Here is a 26814-nt window from a genome sequence, read left to right on the forward strand (position 1 = left end):
TACAGATGCGTTTGGTGCTTGAAGAAAGACATTTTATTTCAATGCCATAGGTAGAAGCAAACGATAAAGCTTTGGTTACAGGTTTGCCTGTGCTGGAGGGCAAATGGAAGGGATAATGCTGCTGGAAAAGCATAATCCCATGGGCTCAGACAGGGGAAGCGCTTCACTTTCTGGGACCGTGGCCGTGGTCATGGCCATGATCATGCCCGTGGTCATGGCCATGGCCGGCACCGTGATGGTGGTCGTGTCTCCCATGGGACCTATTGTGGGCATCAATGACGACAAGATTCAGCGTGGTCAGGAACTCGGTGAACTTGAGGCGACCGTCGCGGTTGCGGTCTGCTTTGGCAAAGAGGTTGCTGATGTACTCATCAACGGACACATTGGGCTGCAGCGTGACAAACATGGACAGAGTCAGGAAAACCCTACGGGCAAAAGAGCTTTGGGAGCTCCCAGCCACCCCCATGCCCCAAGGAGGCCACTTTGAAGACCTGAAGCCTGGCCTGTGCTTGGCTTTTACCGGTTTGGTGTTCTGGAGGAAGGGCTTGGCAGTCTCCGTCAGCAGCTGGGAGAACTCCGGCTTGTCCAGGTAGTCATCGATGGGGTTCTTGATGGCGTACTGGTGGTAGATGTTGATGGCGCACTCCAAGGCGAGCTCCAGGTCGGTTTTCATCTTGCTAGGAAGAGAAAGACAGCAAAACATCAAACCCCATCAGAGCCCACTCATCCCAGCGGCACCCCCAGCAGCATGGGTACTGGAGCCGCCATAGGCACGGACCTACTTACCTGGGGCTGATGTCTACGGGCAGTGCTGCACGGGATGGAGCAGGAGGAGCAGTGATGCCACGGTGCAGGGGAGGGCTCTTTTATACCCTCCCTGAGCTCAGATTTGTGACACCCTCCCATTCCCTTTGGGGTGATAACCTCGGGAATTGTGCAAGGCCACACAGCACGCCCAGGCAGCAATTTCTTGCTCCAGGAACTGGTTGCTCCCCATGTCAATGAGGGAGGGGAAGCACCGAAACAAGGGGATGCCGAAAGAGAACATTGTTCAGCCTGGAGAAGAGAATCTGCGTGGGGACCTCAGAGCAGCTTCCAGTGTCTGAAGGGGGCTACAAGGATGCTAGAGAGGGACCTTCTTCAGGGACTACAGTGATAGGTGAAGGGCTGATGGGTTCAAACTGAAACGGGGGATTTAGGTTGGATATAAGGAAGTTCTTCCCTGGGAGGGTGGTGGGACGCTGGAATGGGTTGAAGGGAGAAGCTGTGGCTGCCCCATCCCTGGCAGTGTTCAAGGCCAGGTTGGACGGGGCTTGGAGCAACCTGCTCTAATGGAAGGGGTCCCTGCTTTGGAGCTGGATGAGCTTTAAGCTCCCTTCCAACCCAAACCATTCCATGATTTGCAGCACCATGGACTGGGGGCACTGCAGCAGCATTCCCAGGTCGTGGGGCATTCCGGCAGAGTTTGGGGGGGTCTTTGCAGAGATGATGGAAGAGGAATTGTTCAGCATCACACAGAAGGTGCTGGGTGAGGGTCTCCAATGGGATAACGCTGTTACTTCCCAATGGGGAATGGTCTTCATCACTCCGCTATGTGCCCTGAAGAGGTTCAATTTGGCTTGGAGGTGTGATGTGTGGCCCCAGCATCCCACTGGCCAGCACATCCCCTCCTTAAAGAGGAGCAACGATGCCTCCTGAATCATTTCCAACAGCAAAACAGGGAGCCAAGGGATTGCCAAATCCAGACACACCAAGTGCCAGGAACCCTCTTAGGAGGTGGCATTTCCTGGTAGCCGTAATTGCTGCCTGATGATAACCGAGGTCAGGGGCAATTCCTGCCTATTCCCACTGTCGGGGGGATGCTGTCAACATGTGGGAAACCCCATGGTGTTCCCAGTGCCTGGCACGCAGGGGCTGCTAAACCTGGTGTGTCTTGGGGTAAAGGGGTAAAGGAACCTGAGGATGCCCAAGCCCTTCATGCCGAGTCTGTGCTTGATGGGTCTGGCACAAGAAAGCCGTCAAGGGTTTTAAAGGAGGCGGTGGTGAAACATCTCCCCATGAGCTCCTAATCCGGGTGTTGGAGGAACTGATGCCAGAACAAAGCTTGCCTTGCAAAGATTGAAACCAGGGGGCAGGTTGTGGGATGGAGACGGGCACGTCCTGTCCAGGAAGGGGACCCACGCAGGGCATCAGCGGGACACGGGTGCACCATCGGTGATGGGACCTGTGTGGGGAGGTGTGAAGGGATGCGCCTCTGTGATGTGGGGAGGTGGGAGGAGATATGGCCATGGAGATCATCCTAAGGTCCTTTCCGACCCAAACTGTTCTATGCGTACACTGTGGGGCAGGAAAGAAGGGACAAGTGTGGGCTGTGGGTCCTCATGCTGCCATTGCTGCCCGACCTGCCATGGAAGCCTCTTAAGGGAATGCTTAGAGCAGCTCCAGTGCCTAAAGGGGCTGCAGGAACCCTGGAGAGGGGCTTTGGACAAGGGATGCAGGGACAGGACAAGGGGAATGGCTTTAACCTGCCAGAGGGGAGACTGAGATGGGATCTTAGGCAGAAGCTCTTCCCTGGGAGGGTGGTGGGACACCGGGATGGGTTGAATGGAGAAGGTTTGGATGCCCCATCCCTGGCAGTGTTCAAGGGGGTTGGAACTGGATGAGCTTAAATCTCCCTTCAACCCAACCCATTGTATGGATCCATTGTTCTACCCACACACCAATTGCTCCCGGCACATGCCCTGCCCTGGGGCCCACGCTCCGGTGCTCTGGGTGTTGGTATCTGCTCCATGGCTCAGTGCCCATGGGGCTGGGATGTCGGTGCCACAGGGAGGGAGCCAGCACAGCCCCGAGGGCAGAGCAGCAGGGCGGTGACAGGGTGCGGATGGATGCAGGCAGGATGGATGCTGTGAGCAGAGCTTCAGACAGTCACAGGTCAGGCAGAAAAGAGCCAAGGGCTTGTGGGGGGGGGGGGGGGGTCCCTTTCACCAGTGCAGTGCAGCCCCATCCTCGGGTGTCCCAGTGAGCTGGAGGGATGGATGTGTGGTTTATTCCCTAGTATCCATGCTCGGGTGAGCACTGGATCTCAGAATCTGAGGTTCATAGAACAGCCCCTTCACCCTCCATCTGGGGGAGCAATGGGATGAATTCAACCCCGGTCTCCTGGCAAACCAGCCCTTGTAAAGATGAGGGTGCAGGGCCTGGGTGGGAGTCCTGGGCAAGAACATCACCAGCACCCAACAGGATCCATCAGTGGGGACATGAGCACCCCCCCAGCAAGGGCAAGAGCAGTGCAGCCCATGAGGGTTTAACCTATTTGTGGTTCACAAATGACCAGGAACACAGCAACAAAGCTTTGTAATAGGAAAGGACAAAAAACTTTACAAAGGTCCTTGACCCCAAAAGGCCCCCAGGGCCCCTCCTCACCCTGCCACTTGCCCAGACCTATATCTGCATTCCTTCAGTGCATCACTGCAGTTCATGGCCAGGGCACCCAGGAAGGTGAAGCCCTCCTAGAACTTCACTTCCTTGTCATTGTTATGGCCCAGGTCCATCCCAAGCCACAGCTGTGGGCAGCACAGGGATGTGGGGGGCATTGCTCCCCCTCCACGCAGGAGGATGCTCTGCAGCCCTTTACCTTGCCCTGGTGCCTGGGCAAAGCCCCTTCAGAGCCAGCTCAATGGGTCTGGCCCCAAGCAGATAAGAGGTTGTCCCACATCCCCCCATAGTGCTGCACTGGGATGTTGGAGCAAGCTGGGGCTGGCGCCTGCAGGTTGACTCATGGGGCGCATCCCAGACGTGGCTCCTGTCTGCCTCCACACACAGCCCCAGGGCTGATGTGATGGGGGCAAGGGGGTGAAGCCTTTGTGGCATCTCCATTCACCAGTGCCTCTGGGAGCAGAGGGATGAAGGTGCCAGTGATGGACACCCAGCTGCACATCTGGAAGGGGGCATCCAGCTGCACATCTGGAAGGGGGGCATCCGGCTGCACATCTGGAAGGGGGCATCCGGCTGCACATCTGGAAGGGGGCATCCGGCTGCACATCTGGAAGGGGGCATCCAGCTGCACATCTGGACTCAGCACACGAGGTTGTCCTCAGCTGCTCAGTGGGGGAAATGGAGCTCAGAAGGAGGAAATCGGGACTTAAAGACATGAGCAGGAAGGGGGGGGGGCTGTGGCTGTGCTGCTCCTTGCGTCTATAGCCATGGGCTGAGTCGTACCCGCAGGGCTGGTTGGGTGCATGGGGAAGTCACTGCTCTGCACGTCAAAGCCCCACCCCGAGCAGGAATGCAGGGAAACCCTGCTCCAGGAGGATTCACATGGGGGACAAACTGATTCCCAGCATGGCAGGTCCTGCCCCATGGGGACAGATGCTGATTCCATGTGATTACGGCTGAAACAAGGAGTTATCCACCCGTTAATCCCTTGGGAAGCTCCTGCCTTGCCTGGCCACGAAGGGGTTATCAGGGCTGCAGGGCAGTGACTCACCCTAACGGGTGCTTTACAAGGGCTCAGGGAACGCAGCGCCCAGACTCCTTGTTCCCAAGCAGAACTTGGAATGCTCACACGGAAAGGAAACCAAGGAAACCGGGATTTTCTCCAGTGTCCCTGAGGCAACAACCCCCCCCCCCCCCCCCCCCCCCCCCCCCCCCATTGCAAAGCAGGCAAAAGCATTGGGTTGAAAGCATCCTTTATTACAAGAGCATCAGGAAGACAACGGGAGGGTCCCTGCTCACTTCCTACGCGGCATCTTATCAGGGCAGTCCTGGAAGAAGTCATTGCACATCATGGCCATGCAGGCCAAGAAGATCACGTACTCCTGGAAGTCCACCTCGCTGTCGCTGTTGCTGTCCAGATGGCTCATGAGCTGCTGTAAACTGGCCTCACTGGCTTGTCTCTGCAAGCAAAGGGGGTTAAATGGGGGTTTGCATCCCATCTGGCCGCATCCCCGCATCCCGGCGTCCACAGTGGGATGTGGTACCCCCTGTCCCGCGCTTACGCTGAAGCTGGGCAGCTCCTTGGTGAGCATCTCTTTGAGCTCCTGCTTGCTGAGCTTGTACTTGTCCCCCTCGTTGCCTGAGTACTTGTGGAAGGTGGAGACCATCACGGCCAGCGCCTGCTCCAGGGGAGATGCCATGGGGAAGAGCAGCAAGCCTGGAGGCACCAACAGCACCAGTGGGTGAGAACAGAGAGCAGCATCCCCATGCACCCCCATGCCCCACAGACACTGCAGACTCTTCGATGCCCCACTCCTGCATCACCACTTCCCCATTAGCTTCACCCTCCCACATTGGGTACCCCCAAAAAAGCCATATTAAAGGGGAGAACATGGGGGGAAGCAGCTTTCCCAGCCTCCAAACTCAGCTCCTTGCAGGAGAAGCCCCAGGGGGAAAACCTCTATAGGAGGACCCCATTGTGGGATGGGGCAGATGCACCTTTAGCAATATCTGGAGAGTGGGATAAAGGGGGAAAAGTGGGGAAAAGCAACTCACCAACAGCTCAAAGGAACAGCCAAGGATGGGAAGGGCAGGATGAGGCAGCATTTATAGCCCTGCCTGGGACACCTCCCTCGCTATCCGGTTGGGAAGGCACCAATGCTGATCCAGAGCCTGCCTGGACATTGGCTGGCAAGGGAGGAGAGGAAAAACCATAGGAGCAGCCCTGACCCCCCCAGACCATCCCGTTCCTGCACTGCTGAGGAGATGGAAAGAGCACAGTGGGGCTGGAGGAGAATCCCTATGGATAAGGGATGAAGTCAAGGGAGTGGGGGGCACCTCATCCCACCCTTGCCAGCGAGGGCAGGGGATGCAGTGCAGGGCAAGATGGTTTTGGCAGCATCCCCAGGGATGTCTGGAGCCGAGCAGGATTTATCCATGGGTTTGTTGTTGTGCTGGAGTTCGGGTTGGGAATGGGGGGGGAGTTGTTCTGTTTTTAACTCGGTTTCTGTTTCCTAAGCGCAAGGGCCATGAGTCACAAGAGCCCCGTTGTGTAACGGGGAATGATGCTGCTGACTGTGTGCCCTGGGCACGTGGCAAGGGGAAAGCAGGAGCTGGGAGCCTGGAATCCCCTGATAAACACCCAAAGTGTCCCTGACCCCCCCCCCCCCCCGGGATAAAGAGCAGTGGGTAACAGGGGGCTCTGAGCCCTTTAAGAGGGGCTTGGAGCCTCCAAAAGAGGGTTTGGACACTCAAGAAACTGCTTGGAGCCTGAAAACCTTAAGCCAGAGCCTAAAACTGAAGGACTTGAATGGGAAAAGGAAACTTTGTGAGCTAAAGCTGAACTTTTGGAGCCTGGAAATGAGGCTTTAGAAGGGTGAGGGAAAACAGGGGATGAAGCTTCCCCAGGTCAGGGGGCTCTTTAAGGACCATATGGGCAAGAGAAAGGCACAAACCTGACCCCCATCCCTCTATTAACCAGTGCAAAGTGGTGTAAATCACTGCAAGGGGCTCTTTATAAAGACCCTGGGAAGGGGCAAAGTGAAGTCTGGGGCTCAGGGAGGACTTTGGGGTCTTCTTTACCATGCGATGCTGTAGGGGGTTGATGAAAGCTCTTTGGATCTAGGATGGTTCCTTTGGGGCTATGGGGGCAGGCTGGTGCGGGGCTGCAGCATCGTCTGCTGTGGCCATGGGTGGAAGCGGGGCAAAACCCGAGCTCCGCAAGCGCTGGCATAGCCTGATGTGCTCACCACGGCCCCATGGTAAACCTGGGGGGCTCAGGGTGATCCCCATGGGTTTATCCATACCCCAAGGGTCTCCTTTAGCTTTTCCCTGCAGGATGCGCTCCGGCTTCTATGCTTTGCATGGCCCTTGCATCTTGCTGTGGTTCCTCCAGCCCGGCTTCCCCTCCCCAAACCCAATGGGAGCTTGTGCTGAGCTTTAAGCCAAGCCAGGCTCAGGGAAGCTCGGGTTTGACCCCAACATGCATCAAACCTCCCCCCAAGCCAGCAGGGATGGTGCGGGGGGGGATATCCCAATCCATTGCCTGCAGCCAGGGCTGGCTTTTCCAAAGGATGCTTCCATGGAAAACCCAAGGAGCAGGAGGAAGATGTGAGTCACCCCAAGCACAACGCCAGCCTTTGGGAAAGCCTTTATTGGAAGCCCCGATGGGATCACTTCTTGCGGTGCTGCTTGGTGGGGCAATCCCTGAAGAACTCGTTGAAGCCCATGGTGATGCAGGCCAGGAAGCAGACGTACTCCTTGAAGTCCACCTCGCTGTCCTTGTCGTGGTCCAGGTCGTTCATGAGCCTCTTGAACTCGGCATCATCCATTTGCTTCTATAGGAGGGGGGGAAAGTGGGGTTTTGGGGTGCATGGATGAGTGAGGTGCTCCCCATCCGGCCCCGCTGCTCACAAGGATGGGTGTGAAAGCCTTGGCTTCCATCCCTATGGGTTCAAGGAGAAGGAAAAGGCCTTTAGGGATGCAGGTGGATACTGAGATGTGGGGTGTGCCGGCATGGGTACAGCAAATGCGCCTCTTGGGCATGAAGGAGCTGGGCTAAAACATCTCACCTCCCATTTTAAAGGGAATTAAGGGTTAAGCCCAATATAAAACAGTGAAATTGGAGCAGGCTTCTCCTTGCCAAGCAAAATATTGGTGTGAGCACAAGAAAGCCAAGTTTCCTTCGGGTCCAAGTATGTTCCAGCTCAGGTCCTCCCGGCTTCATCCTGCCTTTTGTGGCACACAGGGACGGGACAGGACAAGGGGAATGGCTTTAAACAGAGGGGAGGTTAAGATGGGATCTGAGGCAGTCCTTCCCTATGAGGGTGATGGAGAGCTGGAATGGGATGATGGAGAAGCTGCCCCATCCCTGGCAGCGTTCAAGGCCAGGTTGGCCAGGGCTTGGATCAACCTGCTCTAGAGGAAGCTTTAAGAGCTCTTCCCATCCAAACCATTCCATGGCTCCACATGGGCTGCATCCCTTGGGCAGGGATGCACAGATCAGTGTGATCCATGGAAAGACCCAAGGCTGGTTTGCTCCCTCCCCTACAGCCCCTAGAGCCAAGGGGTGCGTCCCCACACTTACGCTCCCAAAGACGGGCAGCTCCTTGTTGAGCAGCTCCTTGAGCTCCTGCTTGCTGAGCTTGTACTTGTCCCCTTCCTTGCCCGAGTACTTGTGGAAGGTGGTGACCATCACGGCCAGCGCCTGCTCCAGGGGACACGCCATCGCCAGCCTGCCGTGTGCCTGCAGGGCACAGCACCGGGGACGGGGTCAGGATGGGGACGGGTCCAATTCCCAGCACCCTGATGCGAATGGTGCCTAAGCCAGGATGCTGCAGAGGGGCAGCGACAAGGGGTGATGGAAGAAGGGGAGCAGGGACTCACCAGGGACCAGGCAGCAGTGAGGAGTGAGGATGCTGCAGAGGGGCAGAGACAAGGGGTGATGGAAGAGGAAGGGGAGCAGGGACTCACCAGGGACCAGGCAGCAGTGAGGAGTGAGGATGCTGCAGAGGGGCAGAGACAAGGGGTGATGGAAGAAGGGGAGCAGGGACTCACCAGGGACCAGGCAGCAGTGAGGAGTGAGGATGCTGCAGAGGGGCAGCGACAAGGGGTGATGGAAGAAGGGGAGCAGGGACTCACCAGGGACCAGGCAGCAGTGAGGAGTCAGGATGCTGCCGCCGGGGCTTGATGGGCATTTATAGCCCAGCTCTGGTGGCACAGCCCATGGAGCTCTCTTGCCTCCGGGCTGTTCCATGCAGGTGCTTTCATCCACACCTCATTTTTGCCTACCGAGCCGAGTGATCCCATTAGGAAGAGGTGGATGGGTTTGGGTGCTGCTGGGGGAGGCTGGGGATGGAGGCACGAGCAAAGGGATGGGGCATCCCTAGGGGCTCCTCAGCCCATCTCCTCCCTTGTAGTGATGGGACAAGGGGGAACAGGGGGTGTTCAGGCTGGATATAAGGAAGTTCTTCCCTGGGAGGGTGGTGGGACACTGGAATGGGTTGAAGGGAGAAGCTGTGGGTGCCCCATCCCTGGCACTGTTCAAGGCCAGGTTGGATGGGGCTTGGAGCAAGCTGCTCTAGAGGAAGGGTTCCCTTCCACGGGGTTGAAACCGGATGAGCTTCAAGCTCCCTTCCAACCCAACCCATTCCATGGATCACTGCACTGTCCCCCACACCAAGGGGTCCCTTTTCAAGACAGATGGTCCCAAGCACACCCCCTACACACACACACCCCACACACACACACACCCAATGCAACTTAATGCGTTCCACAAGGGTTTGGGGAGGTGACAATGGTTTTATTCAAGCCATAGGGCTCAATGCTGCCTGGCTTCAGTGTAGAAGTCAATGCAGAGCATGATAAAGCAGCCCCATGTCCATCGTGTTTTCCTTGTCCTCCAGGTCCTTCATCCACTTGTTCCTGGCACAGGGCATCGGAGGAGTCACGGATGGTGCTCCCTGACCACGGCATCAACCTCAATGTGTGGGTTTGGCAAATGGGGGGGGATCAGTTTCAGGATCAGAGCCCTTCCTTGCCCCCCAGCCCTTCCACAGCGGTGGGGAGAGATGGGATGAGCCCGGCACACAGCGCACCCCGTGCCCATGCAACCCTGTCCCTGACCCACACATCCCCTCCTGCTTGCTCCAAAGGGTTGGGTCCCTCACCCAGCATCACCCAGCATGGACACAGAGGCTGCTCAGGTCGCAGCCAGGATTCCTGCATCCTGCACAAGGAAAGCGGGGTGGGAGCGGGGGGCACATCCTGAACTGTTTCCATGCCAGTCTGCAGCCAGGAATAGGGAGCTGGGAGCTGCCTGCCCCTCACCCTGAGGGTCTATCCCTAATCCATGGGTTCCCGTGTGAGCAGTGGGTGCAGCCTAACCCCGCTCAGCCCCATCACCAGCCCGTGAGTCACCAGCCCTGCCCTCGCCCAGCGGGATTCCTGCTCCATGACTCAGCCGCAGCCCTGCCCATCACCGCATCCCATGGGAACACCCCCGGTCTGCCCTGGACCCTCGGTGCTGCAGGAACCAGCGACGCTCCTGCTTCGGGTGGGAAGCGGAGGGGGAACGGCTGGAAGGGGATCCCGGCTCCAAGGGGATCCCGGCTCCAAGGGGGTGCCGGGGGGGGGGGGGGGGGGGGGGCGATTCCCTGCTCACAGACCCTGGGATGAGTCCGATCCCAGTGGAAAATCCCCAGGGCTGCTGCGCTGGGCTGATGCCAGCGATGGGGACATGGCAGGGATGCGCTGCAGCGCGCTTCCCACCGGGATATCCCGGCACAAGCGGGGCCGCGAAGCCTTTCTCGTCCCGGAGTGATGAGTGGGAATCTCAGTGTGCCGAGACGCATCCCCAGTGCACCCCATGGATGTGGGGCTGTAGCGTCCGGATGGACCCCTCAATGAGGGTATGAAGAGTGCCCCCCCCCATGGTGTGGGGCAGCAGCATCCGTGCCCAGCGCCACACGCAATGGGTTTGGGTGCTATGGGGCTGGGAGACCGCGGTGTCTGCTGACACCTTGTGGTGGCTCGGGGGCTATGGGGCCAGGGCAGACCCCTCCCTCTGCCCCACGCATGTCCCCAGAGCGCATGGAGGGAAGGCAGAGCCTGAGCATCACCCGCTGCTCCTCCGTTCTTTATTGCTGCAATAAATAACCCCGGGTGGTGCTGGCCGGATGGGACCGCGCCGCTCCCCGAGCCTGAAGGACACCAGCAGGGCAGAGCCTTCACCAGCTTGGGCAAGGGGAAAGGCACCCTTCATCCCATAGAAAGACCCCATCGCTTTGAAGGGGGTCCGGGTTGCGATGGGCTTGGCGCCCCGGAGGGCTGAGAACAGACAGAGCTCATGTCCTGGATGAGGAGAAGCCCATCCCATCGCTCCTTGTGGGTGAGGATGAAGGCAGGGATAGCACGGCCCAGGGCCCCCGGAGGCTGCCATGGCCTCGCACCCCCCAACTCCCACCCTTAGGGTCTTCCCACCCCATCACACCCTGGCGTGGCTCTGGGAGACCAGGGTGCCCCGGGGCGAGCTGGGGCTCGGGGCAGGGCTTAGCAATGGGATTGGGGGGGAGAAGCAGGGAGCTATGGAGGAGCGGGAGGTGATGCCGGAGGCTCGGCTGGAGCCGCTACTTGGTGTGCTTGACGCTCTGCTCCTGCTGGCGGATGATCTGGGCGATGGGGCTGGCGATGCCGCCTATCAAGGTCCAGTACTCCTCGAAGCTGATGCGCCCGTCCTTGTTCTCATCCAGGTCGCAGATGAGTTTGTCGGCCGCCCGGCGATTCCCGGTGTCCTGAAGGGGAGGAGACACGGAGAGGGCTCAGCCCGGGGAGCAAGGGGGATGTGGGTGTTGGGGGGACCCCATGAACCCAAGCTCACCGTGAGCATGTGGTTGAGCTCGCAGCTCAGCATCTTGCGGAAGTCCTTCTTGCTGATGCGCCGCGGCTTCTTGCAGCAGCAGCGGCGGCTCGAGTACTTGTCAAAGTTGTTCACCAGGACCTGGACGGCCCATTCCAGCTCCGTGCACTCGGCCATGGCTGCCTGTGGGGCGGGTTAGGGGTCAGGCATGGGGATGTGGGAGCCTCCGTGTGCCCATCATAGAGGAGGGCAAGAGAAGGAGGATCTGGAGTCAGGCTGAGGGAGCTGGGCTGGGTCAGCCTGGAGAAGGGAAGGTTCCTGAAGGGGAGACCTCAGAGCAGCTCCAGTGCCGGAAACCTGGAGAGGGGCTTTGGACAATGGGATGGAGGGACAGGACAAGGGGAATGGCTTTAACCTGCCAGAGGGGGATTGGAGATGGGATCTTAGGAAGCTCTTCCCTGGGAGGGTGGTGGGACATGGGATGGGTTGAACGGAGAAGGTTTGGATGCCCCATCCCTGGCAGTGCTCAAGGAGCACCCTGCTCCGGTGGAAGCTGTCCCTGCCCATGGAGCTGGATGAGCTTTAAGCTCCCTTCCAACCCAACCCAACCCAACCCATGCCCTCCATGGGGGTCACCGCAAGCCCCAACGCAGGCAAACCCCAACCTCTATGGAAGGGCTCCATAGAGCCAGCAGTGCCCATGGGCAGGCGCTGCTCCGTGCACCCGCCCCACACCATCAGCCCCTCCTGCCCCTCGGGGCGGCCGCCTCCATGCGTGGGTCGGGGCAGTCATTACGGCACCGGGGCTCCACGGGGCCGCGGCTTCCCAGGGCTGCCTAGGGAGGAGCCGTGCGATGGGATGAGGGCAGGAATTACCGGCCAGCCCTCCTCTTGCTTCACCGCACCGGGAACACCCTGCCCAGGGCAGGTCTGGATCTGCCCGAGCCCCCCCAGCCAACAGCAGCCCCATAGCCCGGCTCCAATCCTGCCTCTCTGCTCGATGTCCCGGGTCCCCTTTCTTTCTTCCCGGTGGGTTCCGAGCTCGTTCCTATGGATGGACCCAACAGGATGGGCCTCGTCACGGGGTCCGGCGGCCGCATCCTGCCCAGGATGCAGGCAGGGAAGGAAACTGCGTCACCTTGTCCGGCCTCGGCTCTTTCCTGCCCTGCCGATGGCAGGGAATGGGCTGAGCTGGGAATGCTGTTCCCAGTCACTTCAATATCCATGCTGATCCACACCAGCCCATGGCCACCATCGCAGCAGTGGAGGAAGCCAACGGGGTGGCACGAGCGGCCCCAAAGGGGTGACCCAGCACGTTCCCTGCTCTGGGGCATCATCCAGGAGGGTGTCTCCATCCTGGAAGCAGGCAGGACCTGCCCCGTGCCCCAGACTTGCCTCGGGTCCCTTCTCCCTTTGCACTGATCCTCCCCAATCCAGCTCCAGGCCGGGGACGTCGGCACCTCAGGGTGGTGACAGGAGACACGAGGCTCGTCCCTGCATCCCTTGGCGTGGCTGGGTGCCCTCCCAAGCCATCCTTGTCCCCATGGAAGCCTTTGCTGTGTCTGTATCCTGCAGGACCATCCCCAACTTGCAGGGTACTGGGAGCTGGAACCACTCACAGGAGATCTCCAGCCCCGACCCTTCCTCATTCCAGGCCATTAATAGCCAACAAAAGCTCATCAGCAGCACCCTGGGTGCTAGCACCCACCCCCTGCACCCACTGGGTGCAGACCCCACACTGGTATCACCGATCCCCGGCCACCAACATGCAGCCCATCCTCGGGGCATCGTGGCTGCTGCTTCAGTGCTGACTCACACCCCCTGCCATTGCCTGCACCCCAGCCCCACCACGAGCCCCCGAGGCCAGGCCGGGGCACGGGAACATTGTCCCCATAGGGGGACAAGGGGACGAGGCTGCCCATGGTCCCCCTTCTTCCTTCACCTCTCCCTCTTCTTCCTCACATGCTCGCCAGTACCCACAGCAGGAGGCAAATATCCCTATTCCAGGGGCCAGATCCCCCCGGCCCCCCCCATGTGCTGCCCCTCCATAGGCAGCAGAGCTCGATGGAAGCTGCTGAGCCCCACTCTGGACCACGCACCCCCTTGATGCTCCCCTTGCATCCATCGGGTCCCCTCCATCCCGGCCCCACGCACTCGGAGCTGCCGAAGGGCTCAAGGGGATTCCAGCACCCGACGTGCCCCAGCACGTCCCTGGTTGAACATTCCCACCCCAGTATCCCCATGCTGGCTCCCTGCTCCCCACCTCAGAGCCCGCGTGGGTCCCGCTGTGTCCGTCTGTCCCCGCTCCGGCAGCACGGTCGATGGGAGCCGACGGCACCCGCTCTCTGCTCACCTTGCACCCATAGCACGGGGCCCAGCAGGGCTTTTAAAGAGGCTCCCACCCCTCCCTGACGTTCCCGGGGCGTTCCCAGGCCGGAGCTCACCTGGGAAATGGCTCCGTGCGATTGCAACACCCGAGACGGGTCGGTGCGAGCAGCAGGACCCGGCTCCGGCTCCTTCCCATGCATGGAAGAGGGGCGATGGAAGGTGCTTGGGGACCACCCCGAAAGACCCCATTATGCCGAAGGGGTGGTGGGCTCCCATCCAGCCACGCACCAGCCTAAAACCCAGCTCCTCCATCCCCTGCTGCATCCCCATCACCCATCTTTACTCCAAACCACCCACTATGGGGCTGGTGTGGGACGGGAGCTGCCCCACAAGGTGAAGGCATCATTTATTTGAACCAAAACCACTTGTTCTCAAGGGTGCAAGGGGCTGGGGCTGCTCTTTGGGGCGCTGGAAGCATCAGCACCGTCTCCAAGCAGGGTTTTCTCCATCTGTCAACCATCCCTAGGTGCACTGGGCCAGCTAAAGCTCTTCCCCACCTGGTAGCTGTGCTTGTGTAGTCACCTCCATAATTAATTGTCCCAGCAAATTGTACCCTTGTACGTTTCCCAGCGCCATGGCGCAGTGATTTGATGCCAAGATGAGATAGGGGCGTTATTGGGAGCTGCCTATTTAAGGATGCGCAGGAGGAGGTGATCTATTCCAGGCAGGAGCTACCTGCTCAGAGGACCTTTAGGGACACCCCAAACGTGTCATCGCAGAGGCTCTCCACTGGCTTCCTCCTAATCTCGGTTGGGAGGAAGCAGCCGGCTCTCAACCGCGATGCTCCCGTATCGTTGATGCAACATCCCAGGAGGGTGGGAATCCCTCCCGGACCCTGCAGGCAGACAGCTCACCTCTGAATCACGGCCTTTCATTATCCTCCTGGGCCTGGCAGATGTCACAACCGCATCCAGGCCCTTCTTTTTACAAGGCATCCAGGGCGTGTGCGGGTGCTCGGAGCAGCCATGTCCCATCCGGAGCCATCACAAGGCACTTCCCCATGGGGCTGGGGCTCCCCGGTGGTGCCCAACAGCTTCAGGTCTGAAGGGTCAGGAGCACTTTGGTGTCTCATGGACGAGCATTGCTCCATGGGAAAGGGGTGACAACGAGACCCAGATCTGGGGGTCTCTGGGGACCACCGTGATGGTGCTCCCGGCATGGACAGCGCATTGCATGGCGTTGCCCTCATGATCAACACTGGCTCCCCAAGGAGCACCGACCACCTTGGTCTGAGCTCTTCCTCCCACCTCCAAGGGCTTCCCATCTACAACAGATCCTTATCAAGGCTGCCTCACGCTGCAGGAATTCCCCAGCTCCCGACAGCCCCGTCACGCCGAGGAGCCGGTCTCCCAACCACAAATGGGAGCCAAGAGGCCCGTGGCACGCTCCCAGCCTGGTGCTGGGAAGAAGATCCCGGAGCCTCGGCTCCCCTTTTCCCCCCATCATCACCCCAACCATTTGACACATTTCCTGTCTCATTAAGCACACACCACACCTCTCTGCTTCATTTCCATGGACTTGTTGCCAAGGCAGGGACAATAAATAGTCATTCCCGTTGTGAAATCCAGCCCAAGGTGAGAGGAGACACAGGGTGGCCACAGCCGAGCCGCGGTGTCGGCGCTGCGGCCACCATGGCCCTGCCTCGGGTCCTATCACATTTGGGTTGGGTTTGTTCACCTTTGGGCTTGTCCCTGCAGCACCAACGCTGCTGAGGCCCCTCCACCAGCTCTGTTTCAGGGGTCTCCATCCCATGGAGATGCCTCCAGGACACAGAGCACAGCAATGGAAGAGGGAAGAGGGGGATAACTTAAAGCCCTCTGCACCCTTCCAAGCCCATTTTGTGGCCCTCCACGCACTCAGCCCCATCCCGCTGAGCCACCACTTTGTGGCATTCCCTGCTTTCCAGTGTGCTGCAACGACAGCGAAATCCCACCTCCTGTGACATGGAGGGGACCCTTCTGAGCCCGTGCCCTGAGCTTTGGGGGTGCCCGGTCTGTGCACACCACACTGGTTCTGCTTGTGGGGTGCCCGCAAAGGGAGACCACTGAGCAGGAGCCACCCCAGGAACCAAGAACCATTAAAGCAGGACCATGCTCACCCACAGCATCCCTTGTACCCCGCAGAATCCCTTGTACCCCACAGCATCCCTTGTACCCCGCAGCATCCCTTGTACCCTGCAGCATCCCTTGTACCCCACAGCATCCCTTGTACCCCTGCAGCATCCCTTGTACCCCACAGCACCCCTTGTACGCCACATCATCTCTTGTACCCCTGCAGCATCCCTTGCACCCCCTCAGCATCCCTTGTACCCCACAGCATCTTTTGTACCCCTGCAGCATCCCTTGTAACCCTGAAGCATCCCTTGCACCCCCACAGCATCCCTTGTACCCTTGCAGCATCCCTTGAACCCCCACAGCATCCCTTGTACCCCCGCAGCATCCCTTGTACCCCCACAGAATCCCCTGCACCCTGCAGCATCCCTTGTACCCCACAGCATCCCTTGTACCCCACAGCATCTCTTGTACTCCTGCAGCATCCCTTGTATCCCACATCATCTCTTGTACCCCTGCAGCATCCCTTGTACCCCCACAGAATCCCTTCTACCCCTGCAGCACCCCTTGTACCCTAAGCTCAGTACTGGGGCCAGCAACCCAGCAGCGAGCGATGCTCAAAGCCATGGTGGCTGCAGCCCCATCCCTCCTTTCCCCCCCCCTTTCCCTCTCCCACCAAGGACAAACAACATCACCCCATTCTGGCTGGGATTTTCCAGTGTTTTCCTTTATTAATTTATACAAAACTGGTTGCAAGCTGGTAACAACCCGCCACCATCCCAGCCCCGAGCCCAGCCAGGGGCCAGCATCCCTGGAGAGGGGCAAATGGGGGAGCACCATGGTACCCCCCTGGCTTAGCACCCCCAAAACCTGGCCAGGAGCAAGGCACCACGGTCCCTGCACTGCGGGAAGAGCAGGGAATAAGACCCAGGCCAGGCATGGAGACACTGGTGCTGGTCCCGGAGCCTGGGATACCCCGGAGGTGCTCGAAGCACAAGGCACAGGGGGTCCCATCAGTGGCAGGGGGACGAGCCCAAACATCCAAGGGATTTGGAGGGGGGAAGGGGGGAAGGAAGGGGGAAAGGAGCCGAGTCCCTCTCGCTGCGCTGCTCCGGGGCTGGGGGACCTGCAACCGGAGGCTTTTCAGGGCCGGAGGTGGGATAACCCCTGGGATAAAGGCTCTGGAGCAAAGGACGGAGAAAGGCGGCTCCGGAGCTGGAGCCAGGAACCCCCTTTACCACACCCTTGCTGGGGATGGGAAGGGAGGTGTCCTGACGGGAAGGAGAGGGCAGGAAGGGAGCCGGCGAGGGGGATCCCTCTGCCCCGGGCAGGGATGCGGGGAGGAGATGAGCAGCGTTGTGCATTCCCAAGCGCATCCCACCGGGACCAGCAGCCTCTCGCATGCACCCACGGTGCAGAGCCTGAGGCCTCGGGCGCCTTCCCGTCCCCCCGCCGCCCTTCTACTTCCTCCGGCAGCCCTTGGCCGCATCCCCCATCATGTCCCAGTACTCTCCAAACTCCAGCTTGGCTTCATCAGGGTCTCCCATGCATTCGATCTTCTCTTCCAGTGGTCCAACACACTGCAGCGGGACGAGGAGGGGGGAAGAAAGCATTGGGGTGATGGAGCTGTGGGGTCCCGCAGGCAGCCCGTGGCCCCCTTACCCTGCCCACCCCGAGGCTCTGCTCTCACCTTCCCCAAGTGGGGCAGCTTCTGCACCACGAGCTCCTGCATCTCGTTGGGGGTCAGGTATTCCTTCTGCCCCTTCACGGCGTAGCAATGGAACTGGTTGATGACGGTCTCGATGGCGCGCTCCACGTCGGTGAGCTCCTGGCAGTCCTGAGCAGGGAAAAGAGGGAAGGCTCAGACGGACGGAAGGCTCCGAGCAGATGTGCCAGATGTTCTACCCCTAAACAACGCGATGAGCCCCCTTATCAACACGATCCCCTTCAGCACAGATGTGAGAGCCCCTCTTACTGTAAGGCCCCACTGCACAGATGCGAGTCCCCCATACAGCTGCAAGACCACTCCATCCAGATGTGATACCCCTCCGTACTGGCCCGAGACCAGCCTACACAGCTGCAAGACCACTCCGTCCTGACGCCAGAGCTCTCCATCCAGATGTGAGACCCCTCCGTATGGATCCAAGACCCCTCCATACCAATGCCAGACCACTCCATCCAGATGTGAAACCCCACCGTCCAGATATGAAACGCCACCATCCAGATGTGAAACCCCACCGTAGAGATCTCTAGCCCTATTATACAGATGTGAAACCCTCCCATCCAGATGTGAAACCCCATTATACAGATGTGAATCCCTCCCATCCAGATGTCGCATCCCTCCATACAAGCTCTGCCCAGCCTCAGCCCCCCCACCTTGGAGCTCCCGTACCCCTCCACCTTGCTGTGCCCCACATCCCTGCCGCGTTGTCACCCCCCTGCCTCTGCTTGCCCGGGCTTCTCCTTGCCCGGGGCCAGCGAGGCTCAGCCACCCCGGCGTCAACACCCAGAGCGCGCGGGGGCCGCCGCTGCCGTCCGGACTGGTTCTTCCTCTCCTTTGCACAAGCGGTGGATGGAGGCAATGAGTCAGTGCCGGGCTGGGGCTCGGAGGCAGCAGGAGCCCCATTGGGGTTGCAGAACAACCCCCCCACCACCACCTCCCCTTTCCCAAGCAGGTTTTGAGGGGGGCAGAGCCCCGTGCGCTCGGCATCCCCATGCACTCAATGGGTAAAGCCGTGTCGGGAGGGAAACGGCGGTGATTCACTCGGCATCTGCGGTTTCCCCTTGCGACGCTCTCAAACCACAGCAGGCAAAGCCCATTAGGAAGCAGGCAGCGATCTTCAGAGCCTCAGCCCCGGCCAAATCCTGCTCAGGTGCCAAGGGGGTGCAAGAGGAGGGCAGCCCCTTGGTTGAGAGCCGAGGAAAACAGGAGCCTTTGTGCCAGGGGGCATCCTCGGAGCGGTCGCAAGGAGCAAGCACGGCTCCCGAAGGCAAATCCATGGGAGCTGCCTGCTTCCCTGAGCTTTCAAGCGGCTCCGAGCCCAAAGCAGCCCCTTGGCTCCTCCACTGGAGTCTGCCTCCAGGACGGGGCCATGCTGCTCCGAGTCCCCCCCATTCCCAGGGATGGGGCCCTGCGCCCCGCATCCCAACGGGGGTCCCGGCCCTCCCATTGCCAACAACAGCATGGCTCATGGACCTTGCGCTTCTTGCGGCAGTTGCACTGGCCCATTGCTGCTCCGCACGGGGTCTGCGGGTCCTCGCTGGCAGCGGTGCTGGGCTGTCCTCTCCAACGGGGAGCTGCAGGAGAAAGCCAGGCTCAGCAATGGGCTCGGTGAGGGGGGGGGAAGATTCCCCTCCTTCAGCGCAGCGCAAGGATGCGGTGAGCTGCCGGGACACGTCCCAGCGGGAACAAGTCATGGCAAAGCCAATGGGAGCAGGATGGGTGCTGCTGGGACCCCCCTCCCCTTCACCCCTATGGCAGTGCTGGGTCACTCACCTGCTCCTGGGGCTGCGCCGGGTGTGCGCGGGCTGCGGCGCGCAGGGGTTTTATACCAGGGGAGGTGTGAGTGGGAGCTCCCTGCGCTCCGGCTGCGGTGTGGGGCAAGGCCTTATCCCAGAGCCTGGCCCCGAGCCAGCGTGGGGCTGGGAAACGCCTCCTTTCCTGGCCACAGGGATGGTTCCAAAGGCAAAGCCGGGACGGTTCCAAAGGCAAAGCCGGGATGGTCGGAGCCGCGCGGCACCGCGTGGGAACAGCCGCCGGGTACCCCCGTGGAGGGGGGTTTAGGGATTCCCGGCAATGCCAGGGTTTGGGAGCTGGATGCTGGGAATGGCAGCTCGGTTTGGGGTGCTGGGAGATGCTTCTCCCACCAACGCTGCCCAAGATGAGGAGCGCTGATGCCGTGGAGGTGCCAAGGGCACCGCGGGCACCGCGGCGGCGGCAGCGCTGCTGGAGATGGTCCTGAGCTCCTCGCCAGCCCCACATCCCTGCCACCCGTCGGGGTTGCACTGAGCAGGAAGGTGTCTGTGGGGGGCAGAGGGTGGTTTGGGAAGGGCCCCGTCACCGCAAGAGCAGGGTGAGCCCCAGCCCGCACAGCGTGGTGGTGATGGGGGGATGCAGGTGGGTCACCCGAATCAGAGCCCCTCACTAAGAACAGCAGCGATGCTCAGGCTCAGGGGATCCTCCTTTATTAGCTCGGTGCTGGAGGAGATTCCCATCACTTCTTCCCGGCTTTCTCCCTCCTTACGGCCTTCGCCAGCTCCCCCATGAGCCGCCAGTACTCGCTGAACTTCAGCTCCCCGTCCTGGTTCACATCCAGCTCCTGCATCTTCTCCTCCAGGGAGGGGACCTCCTGCGGGGAGGACAGGGGAGGCTCGGCTGTGTCCTGGTGCCCAGCGGGATGGGAATGGGGGTGGGAAAGGAATGAGGAAGAGAAAGGGGAAGGAATGGGGAAGGGGAAAGAAGGGGAAAGGGATGGGGATGGGGATGGGGATGCTGATGAGGATAAGGATGAGGATGCTGATGGGGATGGGATGAGGATGAGGATGGGGATGGGGTGGAGATGAGGATGGGGATGGGATGGATATGAGGATGGGGATGGGATGGGGATAGGGATGGGATAGATGTGAGGATAGGGATGGGATGGATATGAGGATGGGGATGAGGATGGGGATGGGATGGATATGAGGATGGGGATGGGGATGGGATGAGGATGAGGATGGGGATGGGATGGATATGAGGATGGGGATGGCATGGGGATGGAGATGGGGAAGGGTTGGTGATGGCTGGGTATGGGGATGGAGATTGGATGCAAGTGGGGATGTGGATGGGGAAGGGATGGGAAGGGGATGGGCACCAGGATGAGGATGGGGGGGTGCAGGAGCTGCGACTTGCTCTTGCTCACAAATCCCAGGGTACCAGAGCAGGCCCCAGCTCCAAACCCCACCCACCCCCCCCACTGCCCCACAGACCCTGCCCCTCTCCTCACCTTCATCAGGTTGGGCAGCTGGAGCTGCACCAGGGCCCTGAACTCGCTGGGGGTCAGGGAGCCCTTCCTGCCCTCCTGTCCCGCGTGGTCCAGGAACGCGGTCACCAGCTTCTCAATGGCCAGCTCCAGCTCGGTCAGCTCCGTGGCCATGGGGCACGGCGGCGGCACGGGGCTGAGAGGGGTCGGGGGCACGGAGGTGACGCATGAGGAGATGGGGACCCCACTCCCCTTCCCCAGCCCAGGGCGCAGGGGGGGGACCACAGCCCTTTAGTGCTCCCGTGCGATGGGGGCACGGCAGGAAAGGGATGGGGACACAGCGGAGGTTTCCTGCTGCAGACGCAGTGCTCAGTGCGATTCCCTGCAGGAATTCCCTACTTACCCCTGGCTCTTGCAGGCAGAGAAGCTCTCAACACCCCCCCGCCCCAGGGATGTTTTAGGCCCTATGGGAGGTTTTAGACCCGTGTTTCCCCCTCTCTGTGCCTCAGGAATAAGGTTTCCTGTTGCAGCCGGATGGACGGAGGCACCGACGCTGCCCGGACGCACCCACGTCCTCCTCTGCTCCCTCCCTCCCCGTTGTGGGCAAGGGATCAAGCTCAGTGTGATGTGAACGTACCCCGGGCTCCACAGCACTGCTGGGATGCGCCGGGATGGGACCAGGATGCAGAGGGACATGAGGGGACACAGCGGGTTCGCACCAGCATCCCCCAGGCTCAAGCATCCCATAGGGATTGAGCATCCCAGGGGGTTCATCCCTGCAGGCTGCCCTGGGGATGAGGCCCCCAGCACCCTGCTCATGTCCTGCTATTCCCGGTGGCTCATCCCAGGCTGTGATCCCGCGGTGGGGACCCGCACGGAGTGAGAGTTGTGACTCAGCCACCCACTGGCATCACCCCTATTAACAGTGGGCTTTGTGGAAATTAATTAATCCGCATTAATGAGGGGGTTGGATCGAGCCTTTCCCCTTTAATCATGGGGTATTTATAACATGGCAGCGCTGGCACGCTTCCAGCCGGGATACGCAGCAGCTCCAAACCATGGCACCGCGGTTCCCACGGCCACATCCCATGTCCCGGCGCTGCTCCTTGGATCTGACCAACGCGGGGGGGGGGGGTCTCATCTCTGCACAGAGCATGGCAGAGGCATCCCGGATTCCCTGCATGCCATGGGGAGCGTATCCATGGGGATATCCCCATCTCCATGCCAGCACCGCCAGCAGGGCGCATGGGAAGGGGATCCCACCCCAGCAGTGTTCTGGGGACCCACAGAGGTCCCTGGCACTGCTGATCCCTGACCCACTCCCTGCCCCTCTCCATAGGGATGGGGATGGGTGGCCCGGTCCCCACCCCGCAGCCGTCACACCAGCTCACGGGGCAGGAATTGGCTTCCTGCAGCCCCATCCGGTCCATCCCCTTCCCGGGATGATGGGGGCCATGGGGACGGGACTTCCGCTGCGCCCCACGTCAGGGGACAGGGATGGTGGCTTGGGAAAGCTCCGGGGTGAGTCAGGGACGGGGACAATTGGGGTGAATCACCGGCCCCAAGAGCCAGGCGGGCCCGTGACTCCCTGCCTCTGGAATTCGGGGTGCCAGGATGGGGCGAGGAGCTGCAGCAGCCCCGCAACAGGATGCGGCCAAGTCACAGGCTTGAAGTGGGGATCCCTGCTCAGGGCTGTCCCCACGGGCAGGGCACAGTGACCCATCCCTAGGGATCTGGTACTGCCAGGAGCCTCTGTGCTGGGATGAGAGCTCGGGATGCAGGCGCATCCCTGTCCCCATGCATTGTCCCATTGGATCCCAACCCCTGTGCGTGTCCGTGTCCCCCCCAGCTATCAGGAATCACTGCACGGCACTGATTTGAGGGATGCTCCGTGCCATCATGACCCCCCCCCCCCCCCATTGCCACAGCAGCTCCAAACCCCAGGCATGGAAAAGCCTCTTCCCTGCTCCGGCAATGGGCTGGAAAACCAAGATCAGCCCAGCCCCGGCCCCAGCAACTGGAGCAACCGGTTGAACTGGGTGCAAGTGGAGCAGTGGCTGAAACCTGTTCCGAGCTGTGTGTAAACCTCCTGGCCCGGCCCTCGCTGCTCCCGGTTTGGTAAGAGCTTGTCCTGGGGATGCGCCGGGGCGGCCGCGCCGGCTCCGCTCATCCCGTTGCCAGCACCGCCGGGAGCAGGACCACGGCCCCTCCATCCCGCAGCCATGGCCCCTGGCGCCCGTGCTTGGCAATAGCCTGGCCCAATCCTGCTCTCCGGCCAGGGCTGGGGATGGATGGGAGCCAGGGTCGGACACTCAGCCCATGGTGGCCCCGTGCCACTGCACACACCCGGACCGGGGCTATATTTAAGCTCAGGACCCAACGGCGATGCCCATTCCCGTCATGGGCAGCTGCGTCCCAATTGGGATCAGGCTTCCGGGAAGGGGCGGCCGGATCCTGCCCGCGGCCGCCGCACCGGGGACGGGACACGGCCAAGTGAGTGCCACCGGGTCCTGCCCTGCTTCCCCCTGGAAAAGCCTATTCCAGGCCCTGGAGCCGGTTTTCCATAGGGATCCCCGGCCCCAGGGTTCCCCCCATCCCTGCCAAAGCCAGCCTGGGAGCTGTGTCCTGCTGGGAAGCGGCTCCTGAGCTTCCATCCAGGACACGAGCTTCCATCTGGGACCCCCAGCTCGGTCTGGGACCCCCATTTCCATCTGGGACCCCAATTCCAGCCAGGACCCTCACTTCTATTTGGGATCCTACTTCCATCTGGGACCCCAATTCCAGCCAGGACCCCTATTTCCAGCCAGGACCCCCAATTCCAGCCGGGACCCTCACTTGTATTTGGGACCCCACTTCCATCTGGGACCCCTAATTCCATCCAGGACCCCAATTCCATCCAGAACCCTACATACACACCAGACAGGGCCCCCCCTTTCCAACTCAACTGCTCCATGCACAGGACAAGACCCCCCCCACCAAGGCCCTGCCCATCACCCCAACCCCTCCAGCCCCCCCCCCATGCACCGGGTGCCACAGGGGGTCCCCAGGCTCCTTTTGGGGTCCCAAGGCAGGGACACAGCGTTTCCCAAGCACAGGAAGCGCAGGAGCTGGCAAAGGAGGGAGCAGGATATAATTAGCCCCAAATTAGGGCTGGAATCCGGGATAAAGAGCCTGGCACCACCCGGCTCTTGCGAAAAGCCACACGGGGCAGCTCCCAAAGGAAAGGGGGGGGGGGGGATGATGCCGAGGTTGGGGGCTCCGCATTCCCGCTCCGTAACGAGAGCCGGGATTATCAGCGCCTGCGATGGGGAATCCGGTTTCCCGGCGGAGCCGTTGCTGCGGCAACCTCGGGGCTGGGATTGGGGAGCTCTTGTTCGCTTCACAAGAGGCTCCTCTGTGTGCGGGTCACCCGATAGCCCCCCCCGGGCTCCCCCCGGCTCCATCGGCTCCCATTGCACCGCTGAGGACACCGGATCCCAGCGGCCGGGCGGCGGGAGGAGGGATGGGATGGAGCCGGCAGCGCGGTGCTGAGTGATGGGGGATGCCGGGATCCCACCGGCGCTGGGGCATCCAAGGCCAGGTCCTTCCAGGAAACCATTCCATGGTTTTAGGTGTGCTTTAAGCTCCCTTCCAAGCCATTCCCACGATTCCACGATCCTATGACCCACAGGGCACATCCGTGGTGAAGGTGGAAGCGAGACCCAAACACCCCCCAAAGTAACTCAGCATCCCCATCCCATAAGCACTGATGGGGCTGGACGCGCTCCTCTCCATCACCCTGGACCGGTGTGGGGTGACCAGGGCCCCGGGGTACCATGGATGCGGGCTCCCCGTATCCCGGCCCCCGCGAGGGGGGCCCGGCGGTGCCAGCCGGACTGTCCAGCCCCGGTATCGGATCCTCCCGCAGGGAGGGGGCCTGGAGCTTATTTAACGGCCCCGCTTAGCCCAGCCTGGAGCACTCGGAGCAGCGCGGAGCTCAGGTGAGCCCAGGTCCATGGGTGGGATGCAGGGACAGGAGGTGCAGACACCCCCCCCCCCCCCCCCATAGCCAGCTCTGCCCTATAGTGAAGGCCAAAGCGGATGCGATCGAGGGATGCTCCTTATGCTAAAGGGGGAAGCTGGTGGGTGCCCCCCGTAACCCAGTGGGTGCTTCCCCGCAGCCGGAATCATGGCATCGCAGCTGGAAGGGGCCATGGAGACGCTCATCAACGTCTTCCATCACTACTCGGGCAAAGAGGGGGACAAGTACAAGCTGAGCAAGAAGGAGCTGAAGGAGCTGCTGCAAAGCGAGCTGGGCTGCTTCCTGGAGGTAGGGATGTGATGGGATGCAGGGGGGGGGCCCCGTTTTCCTTTCCATGCTACGGGGCATCCAATGCTGACGCTGTCACACACCCCCCCCCCCCCCCAAACGCAGACCCAGAAGGACACGGGTGCCGTGGAGAAGATCATGCAGGACCTGGATGAGAACGGCGATGGGGAAGTGGACTTCCAGGAATACGTGGTCCTGGTGGCCGCCCTCACCGTGGCCTGCAACACCTTCTTCTGGGAGAACGCCTGACCCCCATCCCGGCCGAGCACCCCCGAAGCGCAGAGCAGCCCTTCCCCAGCTCTCCCCCTCCGCTTCCCAGCCCGCAGCATCCCCATGGCATCCAGCTCCATAATAAAGGCACCGACCCCGCTTCCAAGGCTGTCCCCTTCCTTGGGGATACCGGGAGCGTTCCCTCTCCCAAGCCATAGGGAAAAAGCCACCCTGGGTCTGAGGGCAGCGTGCTCCCTCCATCGCACCCTGCCCCATAGGGTCTCACCCATTGGGGTGCAGGACATAGCGGGGGGGGGGGGTAATACGGGGCTCTGAGGGTCCGGGATGGGGGGGCCCCCACAGGCTGTGGCACGTCCCGGGCCCTGCGCCCCACGGGGCTGGAGGAACCGGTTCTTATCGGCTCGCCCAGCGGGAGCGGAGCCAGCGGCCCCCGCGCTGAGCCCCGCGCAGGGCCGGCAGCGCCATCGCCTGCCGCGGCTGGGGCCGGGCCCGCTGCGGAGCTCCCGGGGTTGGGGGGGGCAGAGGGGACGGGGTCGGGTCCCCGTGGGGCAATCCCGGCCGTGGGATGGGGTGGGGTGGGGTGGGATGGGAAGGGAAGGGATGGGATGGGATGGGATGGGAAGGGATGGATGGGATGGGATGGGATGGGAAGGGATGGATGGGATGGGGTGGGATGGGATGGATGGGATGGGGTGGGATGGGATGGGATGGGGTGGGATGGGAAGGGATGGATGGGATGGGATGGGATGGGATGGGATGGGAAGGGATGGATGGGATGGGATGGGATGGGAAGGGATGGATGGGATGGGATGGGATGGGATGGGAAGGGATGGATGGGATGGGGTGGGATGGGATGGATGGGATGGGGTGGGATGGGATGGGATGGGGTGGGATGGGAAGGGATGGATGGGATGGGATGGGGTGGATGGGATGGGATGGGATGGGATGGGATGGGATGGGAAGGGATGGGAAGGGATGGATGGGATGGGATGGGGTGGATGGGATGGGATGGGGTGGATGGGATGGGATGGATGGGATGGGATGGGAAGGAAGCGATGTGGGGCACGCTGGTTGCATCCTTATTGCCCTGCTGCAATCAGTGCCCTTCTCTGGGGCTAGAGGAGGGGCAAGGGGGCAAGAGGGTAGAAACCACTTTAATACCCAGAAGAGCCGCTCGTGCGCTTGCTCGCTGTAGGGTTTGGCTCATTTAAAGGGGAGGGGGGGGGGTAAGAGGGGCTTAAAGAGGATGCGTAGGGCAGGAGAGGGAGGATGTGGGGTGTTGGAGGTGCTGTGAGGGATGGAGCATCCCTGCTCTGCAGCCAGGGTGAGGGAGCTGGGCTGAGTCAGCCTGGAGAGGAGAAGGCTCCTGAAAGGGAGACCTTAGAGCAGCTCCAGTGCCTAAAGGGGCTGCAGGAACCTGGAGAGGGGCTTGGGACAAGGGATGGAGGGGCAGGCCAAGGGGAATGGCTTTAACCTGCCAGAGAGGAGACTGAGATGAGCTCTTAGACAGAAGCTCTTCCCTGGGAGGGCAGTGGGATACTGGGATGGGTTGGATGGGGAAGGTTTGGATGCCCCATCCCT

The 26814-nt window shown here is 61.0% G+C and overlaps 7 protein-coding genes across 10 annotated transcripts; 1 reads left to right on the plus strand and 6 right to left on the minus strand.

Annotated features, from left to right (window-relative positions):
• Positions 1–163: 163 nt before the first annotated feature.
• LOC130606675 (protein S100-A9-like) lies at positions 164–765 on the minus strand. The gene has a single exon (XM_057423185.1). It carries the CDS (start codon positions 701–703, stop codon positions 164–166), a length of 540 nt encoding a protein of 179 aa, XP_057279168.1. The 5' UTR covers positions 704–765.
• A 3909-nt stretch (positions 766–4674) lies between these two features.
• On the minus strand, positions 4675–5507 carry LOC130606727 (protein S100-A4-like). The gene is made up of 3 exons (XM_057423248.1): positions 5494–5507; positions 5001–5155; positions 4675–4898 (listed from the first exon to the last, which is right to left on the minus strand). The coding sequence occupies exons 2-3, from the start codon at positions 5136–5138 to the stop codon at positions 4734–4736; spliced, it is 303 nt and encodes a 100-aa protein (XP_057279231.1). The 5' UTR covers positions 5139–5155; positions 5494–5507; the 3' UTR covers positions 4675–4733.
• Positions 5508–7075: 1568 nt separating this feature from the next.
• Positions 7076–8177, minus strand: LOC130606726 (protein S100-A4-like). Its single transcript, XM_057423247.1, has 2 exons — positions 8024–8177; positions 7076–7274 (listed from the first exon to the last, which is right to left on the minus strand). The coding sequence occupies exons 1-2, from the start codon at positions 8162–8164 to the stop codon at positions 7110–7112; spliced, it is 306 nt and encodes a 101-aa protein (XP_057279230.1). The 5' UTR covers positions 8165–8177; the 3' UTR covers positions 7076–7109.
• Positions 8178–10824: 2647 nt separating this feature from the next.
• On the minus strand, positions 10825–13708 carry S100A16 (S100 calcium binding protein A16). Of its 2 annotated transcripts, none has more exons than XM_057423245.1 (3): positions 13557–13708; positions 11315–11476; positions 10825–11228 (listed from the first exon to the last, which is right to left on the minus strand). In XM_057423245.1, the coding sequence occupies exons 2-3, from the start codon at positions 11468–11470 to the stop codon at positions 11064–11066; spliced, it is 321 nt and encodes a 106-aa protein (XP_057279228.1). In that variant the 5' UTR covers positions 11471–11476; positions 13557–13708; the 3' UTR covers positions 10825–11063. The 2 variants fall into 2 exon arrangements, with proteins under 2 accessions (XP_057279228.1, XP_057279229.1); XM_057423246.1 differs by lacking the exon at positions 13557–13708 and adding an exon at positions 12170–12300.
• A 3105-nt stretch (positions 13709–16813) lies between these two features.
• On the minus strand, positions 16814–19956 carry S100A14 (S100 calcium binding protein A14). Of its 2 annotated transcripts, none has more exons than XM_057423249.1 (4): positions 19859–19956; positions 18929–19029; positions 17423–17569; positions 16814–17312 (listed from the first exon to the last, which is right to left on the minus strand). In XM_057423249.1, the coding sequence occupies exons 2-4, from the start codon at positions 18959–18961 to the stop codon at positions 17193–17195; spliced, it is 300 nt and encodes a 99-aa protein (XP_057279232.1). In that variant the 5' UTR covers positions 18962–19029; positions 19859–19956; the 3' UTR covers positions 16814–17192. The 2 variants fall into 2 exon arrangements, with proteins under 2 accessions (XP_057279232.1, XP_057279233.1); XM_057423250.1 differs by lacking the exon at positions 19859–19956 and adding an exon at positions 19229–19322.
• On the minus strand, positions 19926–20884 carry S100A13 (S100 calcium binding protein A13). The gene is made up of 2 exons (XM_057423256.1): positions 20718–20884; positions 19926–20081 (listed from the first exon to the last, which is right to left on the minus strand). Exons 1-2 carry the CDS (start codon positions 20865–20867, stop codon positions 19947–19949), a joined length of 285 nt encoding a protein of 94 aa, XP_057279239.1. The 5' UTR covers positions 20868–20884; the 3' UTR covers positions 19926–19946.
• A 2177-nt stretch (positions 20885–23061) lies between these two features.
• S100A1 (S100 calcium binding protein A1) lies at positions 23062–25355 on the plus strand. Of its 2 annotated transcripts, none has more exons than XM_057423188.1 (3): positions 23062–23186; positions 24854–25002; positions 25108–25355. In XM_057423188.1, the coding sequence occupies exons 2-3, from the start codon at positions 24862–24864 to the stop codon at positions 25249–25251; spliced, it is 285 nt and encodes a 94-aa protein (XP_057279171.1). In that variant the 5' UTR covers positions 23062–23186; positions 24854–24861; the 3' UTR covers positions 25252–25355. The 2 variants fall into 2 exon arrangements, with proteins under 2 accessions (XP_057279171.1, XP_057279172.1); XM_057423189.1 differs by lacking the exon at positions 23062–23186 and adding an exon at positions 24527–24673.
• The last annotated feature ends 1459 nt before the right edge of the window (positions 25356–26814 follow it).

This window comes from Pezoporus wallicus, unplaced genomic scaffold (assembly GCF_028554395.1).
Source record: "Pezoporus wallicus isolate ANWC-B61680 ecotype Strahan unplaced genomic scaffold, APGP_CSIRO_Pwel_v1 scaffold_8441, whole genome shotgun sequence".
In the NCBI taxonomy this organism is placed as follows: domain Eukaryota; kingdom Metazoa; phylum Chordata; class Aves; order Psittaciformes; family Psittacidae; genus Pezoporus; species Pezoporus wallicus.